General features: G+C 41.7%; 1 protein-coding gene across 2 annotated transcripts; it reads left to right on the forward strand.

Annotated features, from left to right (window-relative positions):
• Nucleotides 1–67: 67 nt before the first annotated feature.
• Nucleotides 68–13,124, forward strand: LOC116327768 (heterogeneous nuclear ribonucleoprotein L-like). Of its 2 annotated transcripts, XM_031749431.2 has the most exons (14): nt 68–214; nt 1,589–1,704; nt 2,036–2,273; nt 3,125–3,210; nt 3,634–3,730; nt 4,266–4,338; nt 8,948–8,980; nt 9,666–9,737; nt 10,155–10,402; nt 11,643–11,764; nt 12,186–12,387; nt 12,473–12,530; nt 12,663–12,773; nt 12,996–13,124. In XM_031749431.2, the coding sequence occupies exons 1-14, from the start codon at nt 137–139 to the stop codon at nt 13,052–13,054; spliced, it is 1,593 nt and encodes a 530-aa protein (XP_031605291.1). In that variant the 5' UTR covers nt 68–136; the 3' UTR covers nt 13,055–13,124. The 2 variants fall into 2 exon arrangements, with proteins under 2 accessions (XP_031605291.1, XP_031605292.1); XM_031749432.2 differs by lacking the exon at nt 8,948–8,980.
• The last annotated feature ends 393 nt before the right edge of the window (nt 13,125–13,517 follow it).

The raw sequence follows: 13,517 nt of genomic DNA on the forward strand, positions 1-13,517 counted from the left end.
GATTGATAGCTGCCTTGGCCAATCATAGCGTGTTATATATTGAAAGTGGGCGTGGATACGCGAGCCTCGTTTTTCTTGACTTTTCCGTCCATTTCACTTCGTCGTCACTACCACCATCCTTTTTAACCGGGACAACATGGCTACTGCAGCTAACCGTTACTACAGCGAAGACGGCAGGGCAACGAAAAGACAGAAAACCGACGGAATGGCCACGGTATGTTGGTCTCAGGAGGAATGGGGATTAATTTAGCGTGTAGTGTGAACACACACAGCTCGGTAACTCGGTTCTCGGTGCAGTTTGATTCATTCAAATGTGAGCTGGAAAAATGTGTCACGACGCGCCGCAGGTTATTAAATCCATGCCCGGGAAGATAGTTGTACAACAAAACGGAGCATTTTATACTGTTTTTCCCCTTTAAATGCTGTGTATTTTAGATTGCAGCTCCTCGGGACGTGTCTCTGGGTGTAAATTGTAATGTGCCCGTGCCTTGCCCTCTGAATGGAGCTGTCGGAGGGCGGTTTCCCCGGCTCGGCCTTGCCGTAGCTCGGCTTTGTTCTAGTGCCGGTAACGTTAGCAACGTGCTAGCTGTTAGCCGCACATGAAATAACCCGGTTTGTATTGTAGGGATCATATTTGTCAATTTGTCCATAGTTTGAGCCAGCCATTTTTTAAAACATTTATACAGAACTGTGTAACTATGCAATTGAAACCACATTGTTAGAACTGTGGGCCTGATTAGCACCCCTTCCCCCAACTGCTCAAAACTCAAACGGGATAGTGACCAGTATTCAGTCCGAGAGGCACGCACAGAAGTACAACAAACTGGAAATCCTGAGTGTCACACTGAGTAGTTTCTTAATGTATTTGGGTGTAGTTTTCTTAGACCATGTGGAAGAGAGCGTGCTGTAGTATTAAAATATATTTTATCCTTTGTGGGACGGTTTTAAAAAACGCAAACATAGCAAAATTGCACATTAGGGAAGTTTCCTTCCACTCGCAATTATTTCTGTAGGATAAATTCGTTAAGCGTTGGCTAAGATTGTCAGAAGAATCCTTAAAATAGTTGACCCGATGTCAGCAAGTAGCACAAGTAACTGGACATGTTTAGAGTTTCCTTCATTGAATATCAAATATTTTGGTGCCCAATAAAAGGGAAAATTCCCAGTATTGTATTTATTTGTTTTAAATGCAGAATAACCTCAGCATACTGTCAGGTCCAAGTATTTGGACAGTGGCAGAGTTGTGGATTGTCAGTTTGACGATGAGGTCTTTCATTAGTATCAGCACCTCTTTGAGAGCTCCAGTTAATTTCTTGTCTTTCTTCTTCAAGGTAACTGCTTTTGGGATTTGGCGCCATATAAATATAGTTCAATTGAACAGTTGTTGAAATCCTGAGTTAAAGCTAAAAGTCTAATAGAATCGCATCTCGACTGTTTTGTGGTCATTATAGTGGCACAGTTACAAAGTCTCTCACTGTCCAAATATCTGTGGGCCTAACTGTTATACGAATGAGCAGGAAAAACCCTTCATAGAGAAGAAATCTACAGTTAGTTGTTTTTAAAAGAAAAAAAAATCTGTTTTTAATAGGGATACGAAGATCCGCACAAGACCCTTCCATCCGTGGTGGTCCACGTCCGGGGGCTGGTGGATGGTGTTACAGAAGCTGACCTTGTGGAAGCTTTGCAAGAATTTGGAGCAATCAGGTAAAAACTTGGAATAAAGTTTTCCACAAGCAGCAGCTGAGTGACTTTTACTGATTTTAAACCAAACCTAACTCTGGCCTTCAACTACACAGAGATCCCTTAGACCCTCAGGTATGGTCCTTAAGTCGGTGGTTAAATCTGAAGACTTTAGAACAACCAACTTTAGATCCAACGGGATGGTTTTTACATGTCATTCATTTATCAGCTTTTAAAATTTTATTTTGAGTTTTTTGTATTGTATTAGCTTAGCATTGTTGTAAAGATGTTTTTAAAGTTGCTAAATAAATAAAGTTATCATTAACTCCCAGCTAATGTGTTCTGTTTGTCTTAGCTATGTGGTGGTGATGCCCAATAAGCGTCAGGCGCTGGTGGAGTACGAGGACATGAACGGATCATCCACAGCTGTGACTTATGCTGCAGACAACCAGGTATACATCGCCGGCCACCCAGCGTTCATCAACTACTCCACCAGCCAGAAGATATCCAGGCCCGGAGACTCCGATGACTCGAGAACTGTTAACAATGTTCTTCTGTTCACTATCATGAACCCTATCTACCCTATTACAACGGTGAGTGCAAAGATTTTTGTCATTACTTTGCTCTGGACTGTTTTGTGTACCGGCTGACAGGTGTCCTTAAATGTCGGTGCTATGAGTGTGGGGAAAAAAACTAAGTTGGCTGCTGCTCTAGTAGTTTGGAACAATACCAGTTATGTGTCGGTGGCTGAAATGAAAGTATGACAGTAGTAATGGGAAGAAGACACCACATATGCTACAACCCATACAAATACAGAGTATTTTTGGCATTTGTTGGAATCTGCTGCTTTTCTCTCAAAATTGATCGGCGGTGCTGTAAAGGTGTGAAGACATCCATGCTTAGATCATTCCTGGACACCATACAGCCGCAGGCTTGCACCAGCCTGTAGACGTCCTGTCAGTGAAAGTGTAGATACACACGTACACACACAATATGTGGCATTATGTTAATCCAGTGAAACTTTTTATGGTGCACCCCACTGAAGTTCACATCCTCAGATTGACATATTTAATAATTTTTAAGTTTAACATGTTTAAATTTCACACGCGTGGGACTAATAAAGGTTATCTTATCTTACAGGTGTGTGTGTGTGTGTGTCTGCCATGTAGCCTGAGCGGGCTGAAAATAAGTTTATCATTCTGTACATGCTTTCAGTGATGCATCAGTACATGAGCTCAGATTCTTAGACTGTACAGAGGGTGGCGCTATGATTTTTATTTTTTTTTTGGGGGGGGGGTGTTTGTTTGTTTGTTTTGTTTTCGTAAAAAAAAGAAACCTATCGGTTTGAAAGTACAAGGGATTAATCAATGCATGAGGCAGCAGGGGGGTTGAAATTTGTGTTAAAATCTAATCATAAAACTCGTGTTTTGTTTCATGTTCTCAGGACGTCCTCTACACTATCTGCAACAACTGTGGGCCGGTCCAGAGGATTGTTATCTTCAGGAAAAACGGTGTCCAGGCAATGGTGGAATATCCTTTCAAGTGTTCACTGGCTGCTATCTTATTTGCTAACCGTGAGAAACAAAGGAAAGCTGGTATCTTTTAAAACATAGAAGAAACAGGGTGGAGATCAGGAAGGTTTTTATAGTTACCTGAAATTTACCCACGCTCTAAATCTTAAACTCATTAGACAAACAATTAAAATAATTAAAGATTGGCACATTGCTTCCTGTAGTAACATTTGCCAAATGAAAACCTGACTTCTCGGAAGTGCCCTTGTTTACCGGCAAATGTTGTCAACATGCGGTCATATCCTCATAGCTTTACTCAGGTTTTACTTGGCACAACATAATGGCATGGGGTTTTTTCCTGTTCTGTCTTCTTCTCCATTCTTTAGAAGCATTTTAAAAAAACATCCAAATACACACCTTCTGCCCTTAACCGTGCCGTCACGTTTGACTCTGTTCAAAGTGCTCAGAGGGCCAAGGCTTCACTCAATGGAGCAGATATCTACTCTGGCTGCTGCACCCTGAAGATCGAGTATGCAAAGGTAACACCTGTGAATAAAATTCTTTGTTAGAAAGTGAATGTTTCCAAGTTCATGTAATGAAAGCTAATTATAAGTATAATTGATTAAAAGTTCTGCACTGGTCTTTGAACTGATTCATTACTTGGCTTTTGTAAAGCCAAAATTTAGGAGGTTAAACACTGTACAAGTTCCTTTTGCAAGGGCCGTTTTTAAAAGGTGGTCACATTTTTCACCCGCATATTTTCAGTCGCATTTAAAATGTACTTGGTGTTGGTGAAATGTGTAGCACTTTTCTTTGTTTTCACACAGTGTCGGATTATCTGTTTGCCTTGCATGGCTAATGTTAGCTGCCTTTTTTTCTTGGCATGTAAGCATCCATGTCTGTGCAGAGCTTGATTAGTTTTTTAGCCAAAGCCACAGGTTTAGAACCCCTGTCCAGTCAGTTTTAAAAAAATAAAGAAAAAAAAAGTTATAAAAGTTATTTTCGTTTGACAGGTTGAAAGTCTGATTTGTTTATTCATATAATTTTATTTTATTTTTTTACATTTTATTCCAGCCCACTCGTTTGAATGTGTTCAAGAATGACCAGGACACTTGGGACTACACAAACCCAAATCTGGGAGGCCCAGGTAAAACCTCAAGCAGCAGACACACACCCCCAGTCATTTGCTTAGTGCAACGTATGCTCTGTAGCTGAGACGCCTGATACTGTTCAGCACCCTTACTGCCACTGTGGGGACTTGCAGCAAGCATGCTACTGAGCAGATGGAGGCAGCACTCTTCACTGATAATGCTACTACATGGATATGTTCTGGGGTTTTTTTTTGTTTTTTTGTTTGGTTTTTTCAAGAAAAGGAAGAAAAGTGTATGTTGGCATATTTTGAAACAAACCAGTGTGGCATTATGACTGAAGTGTTACTTTGGGTCTTTACATTTCTCTGGGTTTTCAGGTTCATTAAGTAAAAACAAACAAAAAAAAAAGCTGAACTTGTATCCCCCCAAGTAAAACCAGTATAACACTGAGTGGTGAGACTGGCAGGAACAGACAGACAGAAAGATAACATAGTGAGGCTAATATTCCCTGTGGCATGTTGTTGTTCTGGTTTATTTGTGTTTGAACTTGTTACATTCAGTATTTCCAGTTACGTGGCCCTCCGTTCAGACTGTTAAGATGAGTAAATTGTGGTGCTTGTGACTGTAGATCCTGCTTCTGCACCTGTCTAGCCTAGTTTGTGCTTCCCAGCAGCTCGTTGGCTAAAATTACTGTCAGGAAGTAGTTTTCACTGTTTCAAGAATGGAGCAGTTTTCTTTTCCCTGAAGTAGTAGAGAGAGGGTTTGTCTAATGCTGGGACAATATACTAAGAATATGTCCTCGTCCACAAACACTTGTTTATTGAAAATTACAATCTATCTTAAGACTGATTTAGAAAAATACATCCATTTATATAATGTCAGGTGTCTTGTAATAAATAATACTGCAAAACAACAAAATGCATACAGGGTTAAAAACAGCCACAGGCCGGTGATGGTATTTATACCAGTCAGTTCACCTGCAAAGCAAACCCACCGTTAAGTTGTTTTTCTTTCTTTCTTTTCCTTGTTGTAGCTGTTTTACGTTAAAATCTATAACATTACAGAAGCAATAAGGATGGAAAAGAGAAAAACAAAAAAAGCAGGGAGGTGGAGGCATTTCTCTTGCTTGATTAAAACTAAAGCGGTGCATCAGAGCTAATGCACAATATTTGCTCCACTACTTGTATTTTTAAAGCTCAAGTTGGTAACCATTTTGCAGTTTTAGGCCAATAATATAAACAAATCTAGTATTCAGTCTTAAAGATTAAGCTAGCTTTTTGTGTGAAAATGTTAAAATTACTGGGTTTGCAGGGACCAGTGGTTCAGTCTAATGCCTGAAATATTTTTTAGCTGCAAATATGCCTCACAGCTTAAGAGGAAATGGAAAATCCTTTTAACCTTACGTCATAACCTGATATGTACGTCCTGATAAATGTAACGACTTGAATGGCGTGGAAGGTAGAGGTGACGGGTTAGGACGTCTATTTCGCACAGAAGTCTAAATCAAACCTGGAAAGTTAAAGTGTGTTTGTTTTCTGCTGCAGAAAAGGTTGAAATGTCTTACTGCTTTTTCTTTACACTACAGCAGTGTGATTGACTGAAAGCAATAGTTTTTACTCTTTTTATACTGTTATTTGTATTTAATTTTAAAAATTTAGATAAATGAAGAATATCAGAATGTTTTAACTTAAAATAGAGAAGATTAAGGTTTATTTTTCCCAGTCCCAGTTTTGACACAGATGTTTGTGTGGTCACACTGAGCGTTATTTCTATGAAACGTCCTCTTGGATCGATTCAGTCACAGAGAAACTAACCTGCTATGTGCACATTTTCTTTCTGCTGGCATTTGCTGTTCCTGCCCTTCTCATGGCACATTTTTGCAGGAGTTTTTTGGATATCTGTTAGTACTATTACTGTTTTCAATGTGTGGTTAAACTTTGACTTTAAAGGTACTTTTTGGTAAATGTTTTTTTTTTTTTTTTCTCAAATTGTTTCCAAACTAAAGCTGTCAAGAAGACACTTTAGGTTGAAGACATGCCAACTGAAGCTGGTCTGTGGTTGGGCTGTACTCTTGTGTAATGCTACTTTCTACCCCAAGGTGCAGTGAATTAACCTAACCATTGTTAAACCAGACAAACGGTTATTTACAGTTGTGGGTTGGAAAAAGCTTCTTTTTTTCTTTTTTTTAAAGGCCAGAAAGGTTAAGCATCTGAAGTTTTTAAGTGTTGCCTGCAGAGGGCAATTACAAAAGGTACCTTTAAAGGAGCTTAATTGAAAAACATGTTTCTGCCACCAAGACTAATGCTGGTCTTTCCCACTGTTTTTAATTACACCTTTAAAATTTACGTTTCGGTTGACAGAACATGTTGGGGGGGGGTTCGGTAGTTGGGTGTAAAAGGAATAATGCGCTTCCGTTGAAGACGTAGACGTTTGTGTATCTGTATTTTATTATATTTAATTTTGGCTGAAGTGAGAACAGAGGTGTTGGACCAGCATCAGTTGACTGGCTATCTGTAATCGGTGACTTTCAAAAAAAAACCAACCATGCACAGAAGCTTTGAGCAGATACACGCTGACATCAACACTCAGCGACCACCATCTCAAGCATCCACTTCTTCAGGGAGGACACTACCACTATCACACAGAGGGCCAAATGTCCCCTGAGATACCATCCATCCAACACGCCGATGTAGGACTGATACACCACTCAATCGGCATCTCTGCATTCTTGCACAAGATCCATGGAGACAATTGTAGAGTGTGGGGAGTTTTGGTACTGAGCTACACTCGGTCCCTCCCCTCCGTTTTCCCCCTTCTTCGTCACTTTGAGACACAAGCAGCTACAGTGCTCCCATTGTCTACACCAAATGAAGACTGACACCAGAGAAGACACAGCACCACCCACCCAGACAGAAGCTAGTGACAGGCATCTTTCACCACAGCAGACGATGCATACTGATCACAATCAGTCAAGATCACATTTTTTTAAAGCCTCGAGCTAAACTGCTCATCACGCTTTCTGACATGAAAACAAACCACTCGAGCTACACACTGACGCCGTACCAACTGATCCACCTCACACCCTCGAATCAAGACATTTCCACTCACACTGGAGTCAACAAAAGACAACTGATGAAGACAAGACACTGCTGACAACACCATCAGCACACTCAGAGCCCAGTCAGACCATCCACTGTGTCCCTCCCTCACATGGAGTTCAGCTTTTCTCTCTCGCTCTTTCTCCTCTTTCTCCCTCTGATTTTCTTACTACTTGCATCCCTGTTTAGCTTCCTTTTTTTTTTTTTCTTTAAATATATTTAAGTCTCTAGAACCTGTGTAACACCTTCCATGTGATGCAGGTTTGGCAATTTGCGGCTAAGAGGAGCCAGCTTCCCCCCCACTGAAATGTGCTCTATGGCAGCTTCAAGTTCTACCTTTCCAAAACGCAACAAAAAGGATGGAAACGCCAACCAAGCTCCCCACCTACCAGTGGGCGTTTCAGCTTGCTAAACCAGGAAATCGATCCTGAGGTGGAGACTTGCCCCCCCCTCCCCAAAAAGAGGAAATGGATAAGAGTTTGGGCTGAAATGAGTTGAGTGGAGAGTGGTGGAACTGCCGCAGCAAATGTCTTCCTCCCACTGTTTGTAAACTTGCAGTAAGTAAATCGAGACCTGTTCTCAAGGAACATAACCGCACAGCACCACATGACCCCAAAGCCCAGCTACCAACATCGCCACACAAGACAGACATAACTCAATTTTTTATTTTTTTCCTTCCCCTCACACAGGCTTAATCTCTCTTTCTGGAAGAGGCTGATGATTGTGGTTCTGTTTTCTAATGTCAAACCTGCTCTCTGTATGTCTGTAAGCTGTGTTGATGCTCCCTCTGTTGGCAGTTTACAGCCATCAGTAATCTCATCCATCTTCCCTGGAACTGTGCTAGTTTCTTTGGGAAATAAATCATGTTATTAATCTGGAGTTTGGGTGTGAACTTAAAGGGCTCGTGTCGGATGTGCTTGACCACAGACGGTATAAAAGATGGGCGTAGCTACCCGTGCTGAAAAGTTCACTAGATTTCTTCTAAATGGGCAGCAGGGGGCCAAAAGACTTGCAGCTGTGTAGAAGTCTATGGAAATCGGTCCTTAGCTCCCATTCTGTGACCCCATTTAACACTTTCCTGATGGGTTTATGTTCTTACTGAGTAAGTTTACCAAATAAACTATGGGCATAATAAGGTTTTCCAGGGTGTCCTATTGGCTATTTGCTTAACATCGCAAGTTGTTAGCCAAAGAGTGAGTGGTACCCCTCGGTTTCTCTCGTCTCGTGTGGTTTCAGAACCCATCCTGAAACTTCCTAACAAGGCTGAACAAACCAATGGTGGTTACGTCCATCTTTTATTTGGTCTGTCCGTGACCAACCCTGCTAATTACAAAGCGGCACACACCTGGTAAAGCTAGGAGAGTCTAAATTTGTGACCTGGAAAGGTACCAAGCTTGCATTTCTTAAAACATACTTCCCCACTGAGGACAGACAGCCTTATCATTCACGAGTGGTCTTACTGCACTCTCCTCACACTTACCTCGGGTAACTTCACTTGAGTTAAGATGTAACCGTGATTAACCTGGCTTCCCTTCTGATTCTGTATGATTATTGTGTACCTGTACAGATGGTGATGCAGATGGCAATGGGAGCAATGCAGGTGTGTGTGAGCGTACAAACTTTTTTTTTTTTAATTTAGCCATTTGTCATACTTATCCAGACTGACTTTGTTTGATACCCTTACCCTCTTCACTTCTGAGATCATCAGCATCCACCTCATCCTTGCCATTTACTCCTGTTCCACTTTACATGCTAAGGGATTTAGCATTGTGGATGTTTTTGAATTAAAGGGGTTTTGGGGTTATTTCCTTAGACCCCAATTCTGGTTTTGCCATTCATTACATGTCCATGCCCTCCCCACATTCCTTTAAAATCACTCAAGACCAAAAGGGGCGGTTGCTGAGATGGTTGAGATGTTTGGAGTGTAATCTGGGGGAGGGTTGTTCATCTTTGCTGGAGCGGCTCTCACAGGCCTGATGCATCTGGCCTGTGAGAGCCAGATGCATCAATCTTTAAATGCATGCATTTCTCTTAAAACTTTGATTAGTTTCTTTTGTTTTTGTAATTGTTCCTCTGACAGATTATTTACATGCTTTGGTGTGCACTCTGATGCACCTTTTGGCATCAAAATGTCAGTTTACCATAATACATATTTTTTGCTTAAGCATCCCGTTGTCATGTAGAATTTACAGTTCTGTTTCCAGTCTCTTCTTGTTATATTTATCTCCTTTTTTTTTTCTTTCTCTATCCTTTTCTTCTTTCCTTTTGTCTTCCTGTTCTTATAGACGATGTGAATGCCAACCCCAACAAGCGCCAGAGACAGCCTGCTCTGCTGGGCGACCACCCTCCAGAGTACGGTAAGGCTCTCACGCCACTGGGGAAAAAGAGAACCCACTTAAATACAACATGCAAAATGCTGAGCTAATCTCCTCTGTACGTGGATTAATCCTAGTCCCAGACTGAAAGGATTCAGTCGAGATTTAGTTTAAGAGTACGTTTATTAGCCCTAAACTGGGGAAACTGAGGTTTAAACTTTAATAATCCAAAGTATTTACACCCAATATGAGTCAACAGTCATTTTAAACTTGGTACATTCAAGTTAAGACAATTGTGTAAATTCGGTCCTCCACACAGTGGCAGTGAGGTGGTGCTGTGTCCTATGTAATTGGCTCTACAGATCTCAGTATTTTTCAGAGAAGCTTACCTCACCCTGCTCAATTACTGGGGTTATTTTCACGTTTTCTCACTTTCCTGATCTTTGACTCATTCTTCAGGAGGTGGTTACCATGGTTACGATGAGAGCTACGGATCCCCGCCCTACGAAGGTCGCCGTATGGGTCCACCAATGAGAGGGCGTGGAGGGAGAAGCTACGGTCCAGGCTACGGACCTCCTCCCCCTCCTCCCGGCGAGTACGGCGCACATGCCGATTCGCCGGTTGTCATGGTGTATGGGTTGGACCCTGTCAAGATGAATGCTGACCGCGTCTTCAACATCTTCTGCCTCTATGGGAACGTAGAGCGGGTCAGTGCCTGTTTTATAGCTCCGAAGCTGATGTTTGAGCATTGAAGTGTATGCATTGTAAATCACACACTTTAATGCTGAAGTATCTTAAAACTGCTGTCTTTATACTGGCCAGCAGGGGGCCAACACCACACAGCTTGATTGTATTCAGTGTATGTGAAAACGTCCTTCATCTCCCTTGAGCTCAGTAAACACTTTCCTGTTTATACTGTGGGTTAAATCATGAGATTAAAGTATTGATAATCATGGGTATGTTCACGCGCCCCTAGTTGGTCCGCACTCTCCTTAGACCTTAGCCGGTGGTTTGAAAGAGCTAAGATGAAGGTGGGTGGCTACATCAGTCTTTTATATCAGTCTATAGTTGGAGCTGACGGACGTTTTCTTACTCTTTAGGACCAGAAGTCTTAAGCAGTCAAACCTCTGCTGGCCGTTAGAAAGAACACAGGTTTAATAAAAGAGATGGTTTTGGTGCATGTCTGAGTCCCTGGGACGTCATCCCTGTGGATCTTCATGTATGCTGTAGTAATTAATATGAACTTAAAACATCCTATAACCCCATATTATGACTTAAACCTAATACGGTAGCTAATACCTTTGAACAGTGAAACCTGAAGTGAAATTACTTAACTTTTTTTTTTTTTTTTTTTTAGTTAATGCAAACATTTAAAATAATGAAGAGAGAGAACTGTAAACCCTGTGTCGGGCCAGCACAGGCTCATGTTTTTAAATGGTAACTGGTACAGGTGCTGTAACAAGTATCCAGATTTACTACTTAGATTGGGGCCTTTATGGAAGTTTGTTGGGTTTTTTTTTTTTTTTTTGTGTGTGTGTTTGTTTGTGTTTTTTTTGTTTTTTTGTTTTTAAATACAGTTAATGTTTATTCTCTCAGAAGTAAATGCACTGACACGAACACTTAACAATGATGTTCGTGTCTGGACCCAGGAGGAGGTTTAGTATCACATTTTGTTTTTCTAACTCATGTTTGGATATAAAAGCTCAGTGTGCAGAATGAAGTTACCTGTGGGCAAAATTTCACACTGAGAGTGAAACAAAGGAATGTCAGCAGGAAGTGTTATCATGGCTGAAACTGAGTCAATATTTTCCACCTCAACAATGCCACACTTGTGTTCCCGTCCATCAGTGTGCACACAAGTCAAACGAGCAAATGGATTCTGTGTTTAGGTCAAAGCGAAAGGCAAATACCAGAGCGCCAGTCAATCCTGTATTTGAATCCTTGCAGGTGAAGTTCATGAAGAGTAAGCCCGGAGCAGCCATGGTGGAGATGGGAGACTGCTACGCTGTAGACCGTGCAATCACTCACCTCAACAACAACTTCCTCTTTGGACAGAAACTGAATGTGTGGTGAGTTAAACCTGAACAGTTCAATCTACAAGTGTCAGATTGATAACATCGCCCAAACAAAGCAGCTTCTATTCACACACGACAGTTTAACTCGCCCCAGTGTTAACTGAGACTTAGTCATTTGCCCAGGATTTTCTAATCTATCATCCACATAGCAGCGGGAGTTGAAAACATCTGACCAATCACAAACAAGAAGTCTACAGGAAGCAGAGCGGCTGATGTTAGTTTCATTTTAAAGACTTGAACCACACACAGGCTGACACACTGTTTCAGTTCAAAGTAAAGGCTCTAAAAATGTCATCACGTCTTGTGCCTGGGTCCATGTGTTGGCGAATGATATCATTCCTGAGTTGAGACTTGTGAAGTAAGGTGGAGCCATAAATGATTTTAAAATGCTGATCCTCCCCCCTCTTCCCTGCAGTGTATCCAAGCAGCAGGCCATCGTTCCTGGTCAATGCTACGAGCTGGAAGATGGCACAAGCAGCTTCAAGGAATTCCATGGCTCCAGGAACAACCGGTTCACCTCCCCAGAACAAGCAGCTAAAAACCGCATCCAGCATCCGAGCAACGTGCTGCACTTCTTCAACGCTCAGCCAGAAGCCACGCCGGAGATCTTCTCTCAGGTCTGTAGGAGGAACTGTGCATGTGCAGCCCAAAGATATAAACTATCACAAGTGTTGCACCCTAACGATGTTTGTCTTTTTACAGATTTGTGACGAGATCGGTGTCAAGGCCCCTGTTAATGTCAAAATGTTCACAGGAAAAAGTAAGCTGCTTTAAACCTGAATGATGCCAGTGAGCATGAAGAAGACTGTGGCAGATGCCTCTGATAAATATTTAAAACAACTAAATCTGAATAAAATCTAACTTCTCATCATATTTCTGCATCTGTGCCCAGGCGGAGCAGCTCCCAGTGATCGTAGTGCTTCAGGTCTGTTAGAGTGGGAGTCGATCAACGATGCTATGGAAGCTCTGGCCATGATAAACCACTACCAAATGAAAAATCCAAGTAAGTTTTCAACGGTCCTCTCAGGCATCCTTTTTTAAAATTATACACAGTAAGCAGCTGTCAGGTTAGGTTAAGAGTTTGTTAACTCTAAGGAGTTGACAGTGCTTCACCTATACACTTGTTAAAGCACACACATGGAGTTCAGTTGGGGGGCCCGTTGCAGGTATTTTGTCCATGGTCTTTCTTTTGGGTGAGCTAACACTGACTCTCTCCTCTCTGTAGCCGGTCCCTACCCGTACACCCTCAAACTGTGCTTCTCCACTGTTCAGCACGCCAACTGAGCGCTCTTTTGTATCAAGGAAGCTGAAGATTGGTCCTGCATTCCCATGTTCACGTGTACTTAGACCATGACTGCTTGCAACACACCGCGGGGGAGAAACAGATTTTCAACAGTCATGTATTGTAACCTCTCACAATGCAGTTGTGATTCTGTGTATTTGATATATTAAGCTTAACTACTGCTAACAAGCATTTAAACTTTTGATATTTATCCCCCAGATGTGTGGCATCAGCACGTTTTCACCCCAGTCCCTCAATTACTGCCGTGTTTGTTAGAAGCCTCAAGTGAGATGTCACTGGGCGCTTTTCTTCTGACATCACAGCTGTATTTGTAACCCTGAGAGTGAGAACGGGTTGCCATTAGAGTATCAGTTCTTGTGTGTCTTCAATATTAAGTTGTCCTTTTTACTTTTTTGCATCATACCGGAACCTGACGGAGAATATTTGAAAGTTCTGAGCTCAGGT

Source organism: Oreochromis aureus, linkage group 14, assembly GCF_013358895.1.
Source record: "Oreochromis aureus strain Israel breed Guangdong linkage group 14, ZZ_aureus, whole genome shotgun sequence".
Classification (NCBI taxonomy): domain Eukaryota; kingdom Metazoa; phylum Chordata; class Actinopteri; order Cichliformes; family Cichlidae; genus Oreochromis; species Oreochromis aureus.